Here is an 18,240-nt window from a genome sequence, read left to right as displayed (position 1 = left end):
CAGGACATTATTATTTTACCGGCAGGTAAAGGTCATGCAATAGTGCTGATGAACCATACAGATTATGAAATGGAAGCATTCGTCCTGCTCAATGATATCTCAGCATATAGATCAACAACGGCTGAGGAAATGGCTGCGTCTTTTTAGTGGAATTGTCAAAGATAAGATGTAAGAGAACCAAAAGCAATACCTCTGTATAATGAACTCCTTCTCGCAGGCCACGTGGATCAACACGAATGGTAATATGCCTATACTGATTCATGAGCTCCAAGTGAGTAGGACACTGAACCCAGGAAGCATTTGATGTCAGAGCTAAATGAAGCTGCAGCGATATCCTCTCATTATTTTCTGGAATAAGAACATGCAATTTAAATTTTAATCGCTTTAGAATTTTAATTCATCAGTTTAAACTATCATTGCACAAGTCACTGGAAAGAAAGGGCCATAGCGCTAAGCAAAAAAAAATCTTCATGGGATATGAAAGTAGCATTGGAAATGCAAATTAGCAATGCCACAACTAGTGACAGTGGTTCTAAATTTACTACTTTTTTAAAAAAATGGCTGTTGTGGTTAGCTCTGGCCCAGCTCCTGCCCCAAGGACTGTGGATGTGGGGGAGACATCCACATGCTGCAGGCCTGTTTTGCCCCCGGTGGAATCTGCTGATGAAGGCTCCTCTGACCAAGAAGATATGAGTGACAGGGAGGAGGAGAGTGGCAGACAGCTCAGAAGGAGATCAATTATCTAGCTCCTCCTTGGATTCAGAACAAGAGTTAATGATACAGCCACGCATGCGGAGAGCGATGCATAGGCAACAACAACTGAGAGATTATTATCACAGAAAATGAGGCCACCTGTGGTTGGGTGGGGCTGTGGTAATTAGTGAGGCTACTATAAATATCAGCCTGTGGGTTTGGCCATTGTGGAGGATTATCTGATCGTTTGTTGTGTTTCATGACTGCTTTACTGACTTTGACTTTTTGTGTGCTGATTTTTCCCTGCTTTGAAACTAAACCAGAGCAAAGTGTCTTTCACTTTGTGAAAGAAGGACTTTGAATTGCCTCACAGCTGCAAGCTAAGTATCACAGGACTGATAAGGGACTTGTATAAATTACCAGTTTGTTTGGAGACAAAGTGCTCTTTGCTATACCAAAAGAGGGCTTAGTTTAAGTGAATTTTCATTATAAAGAACATTGTTTTGAATTTTCAACTGTGTGTGTGTCTGAAATTTGTACCTGTGAATTTTTGGGAGGATTCTACCAGAGAGCCCGACAGAACAATGGCAGACTACACTAATCTGCCTGGTGGGCTGGAGGCCTGGTTTGAATCACAAATTCTGAACATAAGAAACTAATAGTGATAAAACTCTTTTCCTATAGCATCAATATCTATATATCAATAGATTGCGATGACGCTAGTTTGACTCCTTGTGCTGCACCGTGGATAGCACAATAGTGTGAACTAAACCGACTAACAACTACTACCGTGTTTCCCCGATAGTAAGGCCATGTCTTACTTTCTTTTTACCCCCAAAAGCCCCACTATGTGTTACTTTCGGGGTATGTCTTACATTACCATCCCCGGAAGCGAGCCAGTTTATGCCCTGGAAACCAGCTACTCTTCCAGCCAAGGCACCTTTTGAGCGGCGTTGCAAAAAAAAAAACACACATCTTACGTCTCCCCTTCCCCCAACCCCGGCCTCTTTCACACAACCCGACCTCTTTCTTTCTCCTTCTCCGGCAGATCGAGCGCGCGAAGAGGCACCTCTCACCTTCCGCCGCTGCTGGCCGGCCGCCCTCTTTCGCCCAGCGCCGCTTGAAAGGACACCCCCCCCCTTGGCTTCTGCGATATGCCGGAGAGCCAGAGAAGGGGGCGTCCGGACCCCCCCACCCCCAGCAGAAGCCAAGGGAGGGGGGTCCTTTCAAGCGTCGCTGGGCGAAAGAGGGCGGGCGGCCAGCAGCAGAAGGCGAGAGGTGCCCCCTTCTCCGGCTCTCTGGCATATCGAAGAGTCACCTCTCACCTTCCGCCGCTGCTGGCCGCCCTCTTTCGCCCAGCGTCGCTTCGGAAGCCGCCGAACGCCGTCAGGGAGGTGCTTGGCGAGCGGAGAGGCGGTCACCAAGTGCCCCCCTGATGGCATTCGGCGGCTTCCGAAGCGACGCTGGGCGAAAGAGGGCGGCCAGCAGCGGCGGAAGGTGAGAGGTGCCTCTTCGCGCGCTCGATCTGCCGGAGAGCCGGAGAAGGAGGCACCTCTCGCCTTCTGCTGCTGGCCGCCCGCCCTTTCGCCCAACGCCGCTTGAAAGGACCCCCCCCCTTGGCTTCTGAGATATGCAGGAGAGCCGGAGAAGGGGGCGTCCGGACCTCCCCACCCTCAGCAGAAGCCAAGGGGGGGGGGGGGGGTCCTTTCAAGCGGCGCTGGGCGAAAGAGGGTGGGCGGCCAGCAGCAGAAGGCGAGAGGTGCCCCCTTCTCCGGCTCTCCGGCATATCGAAGAGGCACCTCTCACCTTCCGCCGCTGCTGGCCGCCCTCTTTCGCCCAGCGTCGCTTCGGAAGCCGCCGAACGCCGTCAGGGGGGTGCTTGGCGAGCGGCACTTGGCGAACGGAGAGGCGGTCGCCAAGCGCCCCCCTGACGGCGTTTGGTGGCTTCCGAAGCGACGCTAGGCGAAAGAGGGCGGCCAGCAGCGGCGGAAGGTGAGAGGTGCCTCTTTGCGCGCTCGATCTGCCGGAGAGCCGGAGAAGGAGGCACCTCTCGCCTTCTGCTGCTGGCTGCCCGCCCTCTTTCGCCCAACGCCGCTTGAAAGGAACCCCCCCTTGGCTTCTGCTGGGGGTGGGGGGGTCCGGACGCCCCCTTCTCCGGCTCTCCGGCATATCGTACCGTGTTTCCCCGAAAGTAAGACATATGTCTTACTTTCGGGGTATGGCTTATTTTAGCCGACCCCCCTGAAACCCCCCATATGTCTTACAATCGGGGGGGTCTTACTATCGGGGAAACACGGTAGCAGAAAGACTATTCTGCAGATTTTCCCGACTCTCAAAATACAGGGTCACGAAAATGAAAACAAAAAAGGATCTTTTCAGGCTCAAATGATAAGAGAGATCAAGAATATTATTTGAATCTGCCAAATTAATCATAAGGGGCTCCGTAGATCCAAGAGCCAAAATGCTCCCAAACATTTATTAGACAGCAACACTGAGATGGCTGTCCTTTAAGAAACGCATATAGCAAACGAAGAACAGCATCCCAGAAGAAGCAAGATTCATGGCTACAACCTGTTGGAGCCACCTACCATTGTAGCTACAGAGTTGCTACATATGTTAGAGAGAATATAGAAAACGCCTCCTTACTGTCAGCCTCTACAAACAACAATAGACACAAAGTAATTCCCGAACGAGGCTATCTAACATCTATAAACCATCTTCCACAGTATGTCCTGAACATCAAGCCACATCCAGCAATCTACATGGGAAAATTCAATAGCCATCAGGTTAATTGGAAATACCATTCTACTGATGACAACAATTGTCCAACTAGGCCATAGCAAACAAAGTCCAGATGATTTTCCATGCTAAAGACAAGGGCATGTTTGAATCAATGACACAGAATTGCAAAACTAATCCAGGCTTGTGAATCATCTCAGAAGGCCCAAACTCGCAGCCAGTCTTCATAAACAGGAAAGTAATGGATATATTTCCACATAGCCAAACACTGTCCTATCTTAATAGAAGTTGGAATCCAATTTCCCCTTATTTGCTCTACCCTTAGACCCAGATGGAACTGGTAACCCAACCAACAGGCTGCTACAATAACCTAAGCTTGTTCTTATTTAATGAAACTGAATTGGGACAACTGATGGGATGGTGTCTGGGAGGTGGGCACATTTCACTATGCATTGTTTTATGTTGTGTGTACATTAAACTTGTTAAAAATTAATAAAAATAATTTTTAAAAAAGCTTGTTCTTATTTAATAGTATCATTTATCTCGATGTATTTTTATCTTATTTATTAAACAATTTACAGAGTGGCCCATCTCACAGGAGTAACTCCCAAATCTTCCCAATATCTACCTTTGAAAATAAGTAGTACAAATAGCTCATTTCTACCTGTATTCTCAGGAAATAAAGGCTCTATTCCGACACCATGGTCAAAAGGTGCAGCAACTTGACAAGGCTCTCTGAGGTAGATCCCACGGTGGCAACCCACAGTAATAGTAAAGCCTATGTTGTTAACAAATGATCGATTCTGAATGAGGTAGTCATAGGCTTTATCAACCTAGAGAAAAATGAATTAAAAAATAAAAACAAAATTAACCATGATTTTCTTCAGTATGAAATTCATGTTTAAATGAATAATACGGTTTGACAGCAGTTTCATGGAGTAAAGGTTCCCCCAGCTTGGGCAAATGGTCCAAATAAATTCTTAAATATCTCAAAATCTCCCATTTCAACTGGGAGATTTGCTGCTGAAAAACAGATTATTCAGTTTAGGACTAAAAAGTTAAAGTAAATTTGTCTTTTAACTGTTACTTTTGGAAGTGATTTTCAAATGCTATTGCTTGCTCTGAAGAAAGAAATTTTTCCTATTATTATTATTATTATTATTATTATTATTATTATTATTATTACTACTACTATTACTATTATTACTATTACTATTATTATTATTATTATTTAGACTTGTATGCCGCCCTACTCCAAGGACTCTGGGAGGCATACATTATAAATGTTTATATTTCTTAAATTAAAAATAATGACAGGCTACCATTTTCATAAGGGATTTAACCAGCAGAGACAAAATCTTCACCACAGTAACTTTTGTTGAAAATTTTCATTTAACCCTTTTAAATCTTTTTCATTATTTGTATCGATCATTTTCAGAAATTAAAATCTAAATTTCTATTATGTTCTCTGTGTAGTCAAGGTAGCAGGGTAACTGAAGTATTTATTCATCTATCTATTTTCCAGTTTTTGTGTGCTACCCACATAAAGCATGCCCATTATAGCAAAGCACGATTGATACAATATTGTTAGATACTGAAATAATAAAAACAAGATCCTCAACTCTAAACATAAACTGTAACCATCAAGACAATACAGTAACATTTCTGTCCATCTATCCTCCAACACCACCTGTTTCTGGAATGCCAAGTTAAAAAAGGAGGGTTTAAAAAAAAAAAAAAAAAACTTTAGGGAAAAGAGAATTGGGAAGAAAACAGTGCCGCCATGAAAAAACAAAATATGATTACATTACATAATTGTGTTAAACAGAAATAGGTCCCATTGAGTTAATGGCCATTTAATGGCCATCAAAGTGTTCACAATTCATTTCTTAAACAGAATAACATCACATGAAAAAATGGGACAAAGATTATACGGAATCATCTATTCCAATAATACACAAAAACACATCTCTTAATACTTTCAGTGCTAATAAGCTAGCTATTAGAGAATCATTACAACTATGTGAAAACAAAGAAGGAAATATCCCCCCCAAAATTAATTATTATACATGGGGGAGGGGAAGCAAGGTGAGGAGAGGTAGAGAACAATAAATCCCTGAATGCAACATTAGGAATAGTCATTAATTTTTTTCATCAATGCCTTGCATATATGGGATTTTGTTCTTTCAAGTCCAAAGTAATTACCTGAATAATACCATGTCCTTGGGCAAACATATGTGTATTTTCAACCTTCATTGCTGTGTTTTCTAATGCTCTTTTGACTGAGTGAACTGTATAATCTACTTCATTGGCTTTGAGTCCTGTAATCAAAGGAAGAGTAATCAAATAAAACTGTGTGCCATCAATATACAGTGATCCCTCGATTATCGCGAGGGTTCTGTTCCAAGACCCCTCGCGATAATCGATTTTTCGCGATGTAGGGTTGCGGAAGTAAAAACACCATCTGCGCATGCGCGCCCTTTTTCCATGGCCGCGCATGTGCAGATGGTGGAGTTTGTGTGGGCGGCGGGGAAACCCGGATCTTCGTCTGCTCGCTGCTGCCGCAGCTGCCCAGCAGCTGATCTGCTCGGCGGCAGCAGCGAGGAGCCGAATCGGGCTTTCCCCTTTGCGTGGGCGGTGGGGAAACCCCGGCTCCTCGCTGATACCCCCGCCCGCCCGCCGCCCGCCAGCAAGAGGGGGAGAGATAGAGAAAGAGAGAGAAGGAAAGAAAGAGATGAGAGAGGGAGGAAGAGAGTGTGAGAGAGGAAGAAGCAAGATAGAGAAAGAGAGAGAGAAAGAAAGATGAGAAAGGAAGAGAGTGACGTCATCGGGTGGGAAAAATCGCGATATAGCGTTTCGCAAAGATCGAGATCGCGAAACTCGAGGGATCACTGTACTGTCAACAAAATTTGTTTTAGAAGGAGAGCAGCATTCCGTTTTACCTGAGAGTATTAAAGCAATGCCACCACAAGCGTTGGGTGAAGACATTGAGGTGCCATTCATGAGTTGTGTACCACGTAATGTCCAGTTAGGGACAGAGGCAATAGCAGCACCAGGTGCGCTGATACTCACTCCCAGGGCTCCATCAATACTGAAATTAATATAGGAAGGTCAGAATAGCAAAAGCCCCATTTTTTCCCCAGGCTATCAAATAATCCTCCTTTAGAACCTTGGCAACTTTAAGACTTGTGGACTTCAACTTGTGGACTTCAATGATAAGGTCCCACAGAGTTGGCCTTCTCCGGGTCCCGTCGACTAAACAATGTTGTTTGGCGGGCCCCAGGGGAAGAGCCTTCTCTGTGGCGGCCCCGGCCCTCTGGAACCAACTCCCCCCGGAGATTAGAACTGCCCCTACCCTCCCTGTCTTTCGTAAACTACTCAAGACTCATTTATGCCGCCAGGCATGGGGGAGTTAAGATATTCCTTCCTCCTAGGCCATTACAAGTTATGCATGGTCTGTTTGTGTGTATGTTTGGTTTTATTATAAGGGTTTTTAGTTGTTTTATTAATTGGATTTCTACATGCTGTTTTTATCATTGTTGTTAGCCGCCCCGAGTCTGCGGAAAGGGGGCGGCATACAAATCCAATAAATAAATAAATAAATAAATAAATAAACAAACAAACAAACAAACTCCCAGAATTCCTCAGCCGGCAAAATTGGCTGAGGAATTCTGGGAGTTGAAGTCCACAAGTCTTAAAGTTGCCAACCTAGGAAACACCTGCTTTAGACACCATCACAAAATATTCCTTTTTGTCTGTACCAATACATTCTTTTTAATGGACGGGTGAGTCTTAAGTGCATTACATTTAATTTGTTCCTTAGTTCAGAATGTCTAACAAATTCGTTTATAATTTATATCTACCAATTAGGAACCAATTCATATGGGCATATAATAACTTCAGGAGTTAGTCCTCTATAAATATCCTATAAAATTATATGAACAATTGTCATGCGTTTCTTCAATCGGTCTTGCCAGGGCTCATTCGAAGCCTGTTGTCCCTTATGCAGGTTTTGACAGCCTACAGGCCCCGGAAGAGGGGAATGAGACAACTTGGCCATGGCCAAACCTGCTGTGGCCAACTCACCATGGCCAACAAACCATAGGGTAACTCACTGTGGGACAATTTAACAATTCTATTTAATTATTAAAATAAATTAAAATTATTTAATGCTTTCTCATTCACATTTCATTTGGTCCCTTCTTTTGCATCCTTTCTATATTGATTCTATCAGAATAGAATAGGAACGGAACACAATAGAATTCTTTATTGGCCAAGTATAATTGGACACAGAAGGAATTTGTCTTTGGTGCATATGATCTTAATGTACATAAAAGAAAATATACTCTTAAAATATAAAATATACTTTTATGTTCATAAAATATACTTTTATGCGCATAAAAGAAAACATATTCTGCCACTTCTTTGATATTAGTGTAAATTTTCTCCTAAAAATCATTCCTAATTTAGTGTGCATGCACGCTCCATGTTAAATGTTTTTGCAACCTTTTTCTGCAACTAGGATTGTTTTTTTACAATTTCCAATAACATACATTTATACCCACTTCTTTTTAATATATGTATTTTAATATATACAGCTGTTATATTACAGAATGTAAGTATCCTACTTGCAAGGTTAGGGATCAGTTAAGAAAACAGAAATTAAGGCATTGTTTTTAAAGAAACAAAACTTAGAAGTTTTCTCTTCCTACTCATAGACACCTTGAAATGATTATATTTATGTCAAATTGAAAATCCATTTTTCAGAAGTTAGTCTTTCATTGTGTTGGAAACCTAAGTTGCACTTTCAAGTTATTTTCTGTTATATTAAAATGTAATTTTTAAATGGATTATAGAAACACCAGGATTTAACTCATGAATTAATTTATCACTTACCTTGGTCCTCGAGAAGACCATGTGTACTGATTTGCAGGTAATTTCTCTCGTAATGAGTACTCAGCAACCATCATATCAGGTGATACATATGCACCAACACCTTTAGGATGAGTTGACATAAGTTCAAGTCTACTATTAATTATCTTTACTAATTGTTAAGTTGGTAAGTTGGCAGCATATTTATACTAGAAGCTAGACAGTTTTTGTTTCTGTTTGATATCATTACTTCAATCTCCACTCAAATGAACCATTCACCATGTCAAAATGCAATATTTACTTTACAAATTATTCAGAACCTGAGCACGTACATAATAGTTGGATAGGATGCATAAACATAATACAGCCATTTCTGTATAAGTAGATACTATTGATTTATTAAGATTTATATCTCATTTTTCCTCCAGGATGTAAAAGAGGCTGGCACACATATTACTCCTATTCCAGTTGCTCTCAACAAATAACCCCATAAAATTGCATGGGATGAAAAATAGTGACATTTTTGAAAAACAGCTCAAGATGGAGTTAACCACTACGTGAACTAATGCTTTAAATACAACCCTGCTCATTTAATAATGTCCAATAAAGCTAAATGATTAAATTCATGCAAATTAAAAACACTTCATCAATGTGTAGTTATAGACTTAGGGAACTTTTAAAAAATGGATTAATTAAAATCATGAAGGATAAGGCTATGATTAGACATTAGTCAACATCTATGTATTAACTTCCAGTCAGAATGAATACACTCCAAAATTCAAATACTGGAGAACAGAAGGCAAAAGCTGCTATTGCATTTTAAGCTACTTTTTGTTCCCTATCTCATTTAACTTTGGCATTTATTATGTATGGAATTCTAATTAGGAAATGCTCTCTCCGAGCTTTTTCACAAATCAGATTTAGACCGGTTTCAAGAAAAATCTGACAAGGCAGAGCTTCATATGTAGAGACTAAAGAAACAATCTATACGATTCTGTTATATAGAATGCTACTCAGTTCCAACTAGCTTTAAAATTAAAGAATGTCTCCAGTAGATGGGTAATTAAACAGTCTGTCTTTGTGTATGTTCTGTGTATCCATGTTCTGCCCTGCAGAAGCACTAATTCTTAAAAGATTAGATCAGAAAATAGACATGGAATATCTACACAGTGGTCCCTTGACTTTCGCGGGTCCGACTGTCGCGGAAAGGCTACACCATGGGTTTTCAAAAAGTATTAATAAAAAAAGACTCCGCTTTTTTTGAACATTTGAGTGTTTTCCCGCGGCCGCCCGATGTACAATACTGTGTGTTTTAACTCTCATCCTCCCCCCCCAGCTGTCCTGCTTTTTAAAATAAAAGCTCCACTTCTGCCCCAGCCTCCCGATCCCTCCCCTTTAATTCTTGGAGGGTTGGTACGCTCCACTTGAAGCAGAGTCTTACTGCTGCCCGTTGCCGCACAGCAAAGCCCCTAGCTTGCTGCCCCATTGTCCCTGCGGGTTCTGGGGGTAAGTAAAACCAGGAATGGAGCAGGGAGGGGGAAGAAGGAAGGAAGGAAGGGAGCGTCTTTACTTCGCGGAAATTTGACTTTCACAGGCGGTCTTGGAACGTATCCCCCACGAAAGTCAAAGGACCACTGTATTATATTTCTGAGATTAAAAAGCTCAGCTAAACGAAGAGGAACTGATGTTAATGAAAAACTGTAAAATATTACCAATCATTTGGAGACAAAGAATAATATAAATTCACATTTATCATTTTAGCCTTACTTTCAGCCTTAATAAACATTTCAAAACTCTTTTCAAGTCTTATTCATAATTATATTCCGTAATTAGTGTAATGGTGGCACAGCGGTTAAAATGCAGTATTGCAGGTATTCTAAATCTGCTCAGTTTGGAGTTTGGTTCTCATAGGCTTATCTTTCCAAGGTCAGTAAAACGAAGACCCAGATTGTTGGAGGCAATATATGCTGACATTGCAAACTGCTCAGAGAGGGCTGTAAATGTAGCAGTCTATAAGTTGAAGCGGTATAGCTATTGCTCTAATTGCGAATACTTGCCGATCACACTAGATATTGTTCCCCCTGGGCATCCAACAGTAGACAAACAGGGACCACTGTTCCCAGCACTTGAAACATAAATTATATTGTGTTTCCATACTGCTTCATTGATAACTTCACACATTCTCCTAGAAGAGACACAAAACATCACAAACTGAGAAAAGGTCTTTTTTCACGTACTTTTATTCTTTCTTCATTTATGACAGCGATAACCTTTACTGTATAGATTCCTACAAGCTGCATCTACTCATGCTTATCACCACCTTTCTGGATTGCAATTTTACCTTCCTCTTGGCACACAAAGAATCATAACCAGCAGTGCAACATCAGCGCATTGTGCAAAATGAATAAATCTTTTCCCATGAAAAAGTGGAGAGGGGGATGGAATTTGCTCATTTGGTCTCCGCAACCACACTCTCCTGTTATTCCCTGCCAGGAATTTGTTCTGTTAAAATTCCCTACTCTGATGTTGGCTCTCTACAGTCACTCCAACTGTACAGTGATACCTTGTCTTACAAACTTAATTGGTTCCGGGATGAGGTTCTCAAGGTGAAAAGTTTGTAAGATGAAACAATGTCTCCCATAGGAATCAATGGAAAAGCGATTAATGTGTGCAAGCCCAAAATTCACCCCTTTTGCCAGCCGAAGTGCCTGTTTTTGCGCTGCTGGGATTTCCCTGAGGCTCCCCTCCATGGGAAACCCCACCTCTGGACTTCTGTGTTTTTGCGATGCTACAGGGGAATCCCAGCATCGCAAAAACAAGCGCTCCACTGGCAACGGAAGTCCGGAGGTGGGGTTTCCAGCGAAGGGAGCCTCAGTGAAATTGCAGCATTGCAAAACCACTGAAGTCCTCGAAACCCCACCTCCGGACCTCTGTGTTTTTGCGATGCTGCGATTTCACTGAGGCTCCCCTCGCTGGGAAACCCCACCTCCAGACTTCCGTAGCCAGCGAAGCACCCATTTTTGCGCTGCTGGGATTCCCTTGCAGCATCACAAAAACACGGAAGTCTGGAGGTGGGGTTTCCCATGGAGGGGAGCCTTGGGGGAATCCCAGCAGCGCAAAAACGGGTGCTTCGCTGGCAACGAAGTCTGGAGGCGGGGCATCCCAACGGCGACGGTGGGTTTGTAAGGGGAAAATAGTTTGTAAGAAGAGGCAAAAAAATCTTAAACCCTGGGTTTGTATCTCGAAAAGTTTGTATGATGAGGCGTTTGTAAGATGAGGTATCACTGTATATGATTTCTAGGATATGAACACAGAATGCTTCGGTAGTTCATGACACAACAGTTCTATTCTTGGTTAATTCATTATTTTAAATTAAATGAGTTTTCTACTGCTGGCACAGAGCAAAGTAATACTCATAAATATATAATCTCCTTACCCAGCATTTGGCCAGTGAGTTGCCTCCCCATAACTGTAGTTGACAAGGTCACATTTATATTTTATTGTTTCTATCATCTGTCAAAGTAAAAAAAAAAGTTTAAGGCTCAGAGCATTGAATAAACGTAATTTATTTGTAGCTAGTTGTTAATTTAATCAGAAGAATACAATTTTAGAAAGTAATAAACCTCTTGCATTTCCTATTGTATGCATAAAAGCACAATTTAAAGCTCTGCCCATTATAAAAGCAAACTGATATTAAACAAAGTGGATTTGAAAAAAAGAAAACTCAGCTCCTTCAAAATTCACTTATAAAATATTTAACCTCACAGATTGATGGTCATTCCTTAGTGTAGTTCAGGGATGTCAAACTCAATTTCATTCAGGACCACAGCAGTTTTGCATCTGATCTCGGGTGACCAGGGTGGGTGTGACCAGCTCAATGTTACTTGTGGCAGCGCTCCTATGGTGGTTCAAGTGCTCTGCCAGCAAAAATGGGTTCCCAGGCTCTGTTTTCGCTGGCAGAGGCACTGTGAGCTGGTCCTTTGCTGTTTCCAGGGCAGCCCTGCATGCCAGATCTAAGCACCCTGCAGACCTGATCTGGCAGCTGGGCTTTGAGTTTGACACCCCTTGTCTAGTTTTTATAAATTTCATTCCAATAGTTTCAAGTTAGGTTTTCCATATTATCTTTTTAAAAAATTGTGTTATTGCAGCTGCACTAATGACATTTCAATTCTAACATTAGGAAAATATACCACGGGAGCTTTGAAAATACAGTGGTACTTCTACTTACAAACTTAATTTGTTCCGTGACCAAGTTCTTAAGTAGAAAAGTTTGTAAGAAGAAGCAATTTTTCCCATAGGAATCAATGTAAAAGGAAATAATGCGTGCGATTGGGGAAACCACAGGGAGGGTGGAGGCCCTGTCTCCTCCCAGAAGATTCCTAGAGATGCCCCACGGAGGCTTCTCTCTGCCTTTTCTGACCCTGTTTCCTCCCAGGAGATTCCTAGAGAGACCCCACAGAGGCTTCTCCCCCCTTTTCTGGCCCTGTTTCCTCCCAGGAGATTCCTAGAGAGACCCCCATGGAGGCTTCTCCCTGCTTTTCTGGTTACAGTTTTTGAGGCTTGGGTTTGTAAGTGAAAAATGGTTCTTGAGAAGAGGCAAAAAAATCTTGAATACCCGGTTCTTATCTAGAAAAGTTTGTAAGTAGAGGTACCACTGTAATTGGCAACTCTCAAGAAGCACTGCTCTACACAACACTGCAATTTCAGACTAAACTTAAATTGTGAGACTAGACTTTTCTATGAAATTCTTTTTTAAATTAAAATTATTAAAATATTGGTTTATTTTGATTTCACCTTATCTTATTCCATAGTGAAAAAAGGTAAGGTTCTACATTCAGGCAAGAAAAACTGAATGCACAATAAGTAGTACTTGGCTCAATAGTGGTGAGATAGATTTTACAGTCCTAGTGAACGATCACTTAAATATGAGCCAGCAGTGTACTGCAGTTGCCAAAAAAACACAATGCAGTCCTAGGCTGCATTAACAAAGGAATAGAATCAAGATTATCTGGAGTGCTACCACCACTTTATAATGCCTTGGTAAGACCACAATTGGAATATTGCATCCAGTTTTGGTTGTCACGATATAAAAAAAGAAATTGAGACTCTAGAAAGAGTGCAGAGAAGAACAACAAAGCTGATTAGGGGACTGGAGGCTAAAACATAAGAATAAAGGTTACAGGAAGAGGTAGATCTAGTTTAATGAAAAGAAGGACTAGGAGTGAGATGATAGCAGTGTTCCAATATCTCAAGGGCTGCCACAAAGAAGAGGGGTCAACCTATTCTCCAAAGCACCTGAAGGCAGAACAAGAAGCAATGGATGGAAACTAATCAAGGAAATAAGCAACCTAAAACTAAGGAGAAATTTCCTGATGGTTAAAACAATTAATCAGTAGAATGACTTGCCTCCAGAAGCTATAGGCGCTCCAACACTGGAGGTTTTAAAGAAGAGATTGGACAATCATTTGTCTGAAATATTATAAGGTTTCCTGCTTGAGCAAGAGGTTGCACTAGAAGACCTCCAAACTCCCTTCCAACTTTGTTATTGTATTCTGTTATTCTTCATTTTTATTAAATAAAAATAATATAATTGCATGATTGCAGCCTAACTAGAAAAAGGAAGACAAAAGATAGTTACACCCACAGAATTTTGAACCAAATACGTATTCAATTCTCTTATCTCAGGCAAAATACTGGAAGCTTCAGCCAGCAGGCCAAATCCTTCCTATCAAAATACTATTGGTTATGGCCTTGTCTTTAGATGAATATGCAGAGGTTTCATAGGAGATTAGACTGAGCATGTTTAAATAACAAATTTACCCTGATCATATTGACTTGAGAAAGTTTGGCATGCCAGGATGAACTACTGTAGTTTTCTGAGTATAAGACACCTTTCCCCCCTAAAGCAGGGTGGAAATCAGTGATGGGCTGCTACCGGAATGGTCAGGTGCTATGCCCCGGTAGCGATTTTTGGGATGTGTATGCAGCTATGCGTCCCCGACGCGCTCCCATGGGAATTTTGGCTTCTGTGCATGTGCGGCAAGTGAAATCTTGTGTGAAGACGCTCGCACAAGCGAAATTTTGGCAATTATTGTCAATTTTTTTTGCTTCTGCGCATGTGCATAAGCAAAAATATTGGCAAAAATTGCAGAAATCCTGCTCCCATTTTTTGTGAGCCATGGCCACAGAACTGGTAGGGGAAAAAAATTCACATTTCACCCGTGCACCAAAGAGAGCCATTTTTTGGCCTCCAAAAATCTTTCCCCGCTATCTCATTTTTACCAAAAACAAGTCCGTTGTTTGCAAATACGGCACAGAGGTTTGGGAGGCCTGCAAAGTGCTCCTGGGGTCTAGGGAAGGAAAAAAATATGGGAAGTTTGGGAGATGAAAAATGTGGTGCACAGAGGCTTTAGGAGGCCTGCACAGTGCCCCTAGGGGCTGGGAGGGTAAATACACCCCCATTTCCCCCCTCCCAAAGCCCGAGTCACATTTTTGCCCTCCCCAGCCCCCCGGGCACTCTGCAGGCCTCCCAAAGCCTCAGCATGACCCATTTTGCAAAAAAAAAGAGGGTGGGCAGTTTTAGAGGCCTGCAGAGTGCTCTCAGGGACTGGGAGGGCAAGAACCTTTTTTCCTTTTTTACTTCTTTAAAATCTTGGTGCGTCTGATAATTCGGTGTGTCTTATAGTCCGAAAAATACGATACTTGGTCCTCCTATGCTTCATAACAATTCATTCTTTGCTAATATAGCCACTAGAGAAAAACTTGTTTTAGTTCTCTGCTGTGTACATTTAGTGCCAACTCTGAAAGCATTCTAAGAAAGGCATTTATTCTCCTCTCAAAAGAGACATCAAGAACATTTTATTCAGGAAATACAGATAAAAGCACACTTTATGATTAGTTTTTATGTGCAATGATTTTTACCAATACTTACTGCTCTTATAAGACCAGTCCCGGTTTCCATAGTGCTTAATCTTGCATCACCAACCTTAATAGCAAGTATTTGTGCACCAGGGGCTACGCCATTTCTATCTGGCTCTTCAGGAAAATACCCAGCAGCTATACTAGCAACATGTGTTCCATGTGCACCTGGAAAAAAAGTTGAATTCACTTAAAAAACAAGTGCATTGTTGTGAAAAGTGGTTATTCAATCTGACCCATGAGATCCATAACTTGTCACATTTCATACCTATCTGCACAGTTTGCACCAACCGTGACTGATAGTTCTGTTGTTCAATGCATTTTAATATGACTTTGTAAATAGGTTACACTAAAATGAATATTATATCATCTGCCACTTTATATTCAAGATCACTGATCTTTTTTGTTGATGGGAGGTCTCCAGGATGTTAGTAAGTGCACCATATTCAAAAAGTAGAGGAGGGAATTAGAACAGCTATACTGAACCCAATTTTTTTACTTTCTACTCTTTTTTTTGGGTTTGTATTTCTGTTTTATAATGACTGTTCTTTTAAAACAGCTTAATTTTCTTTATAAATACATAATGCTCATAATTATGTAATATATAGTGCAACATATAGTACATTATATATTATATATATATATATATATATATATATTACCATATGCAAGATTTTATGCAACCTAAGCCATTTGTCATTAAACTAATGTTTTCACTCTTCCTAGATATCGATACTTATCCTATGATTAAAACATTGCTGTACTGTAAGTTACTAACTGTGTTTTGCTATTATCAAACATGCATTTGCTGTTAAAAGTTAAGACAACAGAGTTTTCTTTCGGATTAAGACAAACTATGTATTTACCGGTACCAGTGCATAAATTTTCAAATTTGGTAAAGTCTTACCTCCACTTGTCACAATCGAAAGCAAATTGCCTTCTTCATAAATATTGACAGAGTAATTTAACATTTCTGATGTTCCAAAAGATCCATATTCTTGACCTTCTTTGTAGCTCCGCAGAACGGTACAATTAGAAAGGTCGCCGGTTTCATTGGAATTTAAGCAAGCTCTGTAGAGAAGGTGCATAAGGACAGATTGATTCTCAGTTCTTCTTTCTTATGAATTTGTATTGCTGTTTGCCATTCAGCCACAATAGCAATTTCCTGCTCACAATTTTAAGGCTTGTGATCAAACTGCACATACTAAATTCAAACCTGACTTTAGCAATGCAAATAAAAACTGCTATTTTAAAACATGAGTATATTCACAAAAAAAGGTTTGCATCACTGGTGTAGACCAAGATATAATTTATTGATAACCCACAGCAGTAAAAGAATATACTAATTATAAGGAGAATATTATTATTATTATTATTATTATTATTATTATTATTATTATTATTATTATTATTATTATTACTATTATTTAGACTTGTATGCCGCCCCTCTCCCCTCTGTAGTTTCAGTGAGATCCTCAAAGTAAACAAAATCTATAAAATGTCTTTATTATCAGGTCATGACACCTACTGCATATGACATACCTAATCCAATTCCAAAGAAAAGAAAAAAGCAACAACAACCAATAGCCAATTCTTTATTTTGCAATTGGCATTCTGGTTCCCAGCAAAATATCCGTATCTGGCTGTATCTTCTTGTGCACCTTTTTTTCTATCTGGCTTAGAATAATATTTATTTAGTTTCCAATTTAATTTATACGTCCACTTCCTCAATCTCAAATACAGGAAGTTGGGCAACAAATGGTTTTGGATAACCATGCTTTCGGCTCTGCTGCAAGGGTGTGCAGTAACAGTAGCCTACTGTCACTTTACTTAAGTCCTACATAAGAAAAAAAGAACTTCATTTGATTCCCCCCACACCACCAAATCTTGCTAAGATCTAAAGCACAGAAAGCACCCAGACACAAATGACAACATCACCCTTCTGAAAGACATTTTCTGGCATATTCTGAATATCTCCGGGACCGCCTTCTGCCACACGAATCCCAGCGACCGGCTAGGTCCCACAGAGTGGGCCTTCTCCGGGTCCCGTCGACGAAACAATGTCGTCTGGCGGGACCCAGGGGAAGAGCCTTCTCTGTGGCGGCCCCGACCCTCTGGAATCAACTCCCCCCGGAGACTAGGACTGCCCCCACCCTCCTTGCCTTTCGCAAACTCCTTAAAACCCACCTCTGCCATCAGGCATGGGGAAATTGATTCCCCCGGGCCGTTCCCGTTTCATGTATGGTTTTTGTCTGGGATGTATGATTGCTTTTATATTAAGGGTTTTAAATTGCTTTTTTAACTATTGGATTTGTACTGTGTTTTTTGTTGTGAGACGCTCCGAGTCTCCGGAGAGAGGCGGCATACCAATCTAATAAATAAATAAAATAAATAAATAAATTTTCTTAGTTCTGTTTCATTCACCGAAGGAATCTATGGATTAGAATGCCATCTGGCACTTAGTTGCCAGACACTGGATACACAAATCTATTACGGTAAAGGTGAAAGTTACATCACCCTTATTTTTCCTTTAGCCCTTTCCCCTGCCTCACCGCTTAAAAGTCTAATTAAAAAACAAATTGGTATTTTAACATAACGAAAAAAATTTACCTCCAAGTTTCACCATCGTGCCACACTAAGCAGTCATACACAGGGCCGGGATCATTATATTTTTTCTCAAAGGAGTTTAGCAGTTCCACTCGACTCTGAAGCTCTTCCTTCATTAATTTGCTTTCCTGGAAAATAAAGTGTCTCGTGAAAAAGTATGCTAAAATCGACACACACCCTCTACAGAGGAAAAAAAAATGATATGCTCCTCTCATTACAATAAAAATTATAGTGTAGCGTTATACTGCACCCAGTAGCAGTTCATCTATTACTTATTTGCATCAACTGGAATGTTGACTCTCCATCCCTCCTGCTTGAAACCATCCACTCTTTTTTTATTAAAAAAAAATACTTTATTAATTATATACATTAAAAAAACATAGAAAGACAAAACAACAATACAACATTTAC

General features: G+C 40.8%; 1 protein-coding gene across 4 annotated transcripts in view; it reads right to left on the bottom strand.

Moving 5' to 3' along the window:
• The window catches only part of TPP2 (tripeptidyl peptidase 2), a 67,207-nt gene that overhangs the window by 31,478 nt on the left and 17,489 nt on the right, over positions 1-18,240 (bottom strand). For all 4 annotated transcript variants that reach the window (XR_011559061.1, XR_011559062.1, XM_070751244.1 and 1 more), the window contains exons 5-14: positions 17,833-17,957; positions 16,130-16,293; positions 15,236-15,390; positions 11,741-11,817; positions 10,362-10,489; positions 8,329-8,428; positions 6,375-6,523; positions 5,638-5,753; positions 4,097-4,265; positions 191-348 (exon numbers count right to left, since the gene is read on the bottom strand). Coding sequence is in view for 2 of the 4 variants with exons in the window: in XM_070751244.1 (XP_070607345.1) it covers positions 191-348; positions 4,097-4,265; positions 5,638-5,753; positions 6,375-6,523; positions 8,329-8,428; positions 10,362-10,489; positions 11,741-11,817; positions 15,236-15,390; positions 16,130-16,293; positions 17,833-17,957 (1,341 nt within the window). In the remaining 2 variants the exon portion in view is untranslated. The remainder of the gene's footprint in view (positions 1-190; positions 349-4,096; positions 4,266-5,637; positions 5,754-6,374; positions 6,524-8,328; positions 8,429-10,361; positions 10,490-11,740; positions 11,818-15,235; positions 15,391-16,129; positions 16,294-17,832; positions 17,958-18,240) is intronic.

This window comes from Erythrolamprus reginae, chromosome 4 (assembly GCF_031021105.1).
Source record: "Erythrolamprus reginae isolate rEryReg1 chromosome 4, rEryReg1.hap1, whole genome shotgun sequence".
In the NCBI taxonomy this organism is placed as follows: domain Eukaryota; kingdom Metazoa; phylum Chordata; class Lepidosauria; order Squamata; family Dipsadidae; genus Erythrolamprus; species Erythrolamprus reginae.
Note: the sequence above shows the minus strand (reverse complement) of the source record. Positions and strands in the feature narration are given on the sequence as shown.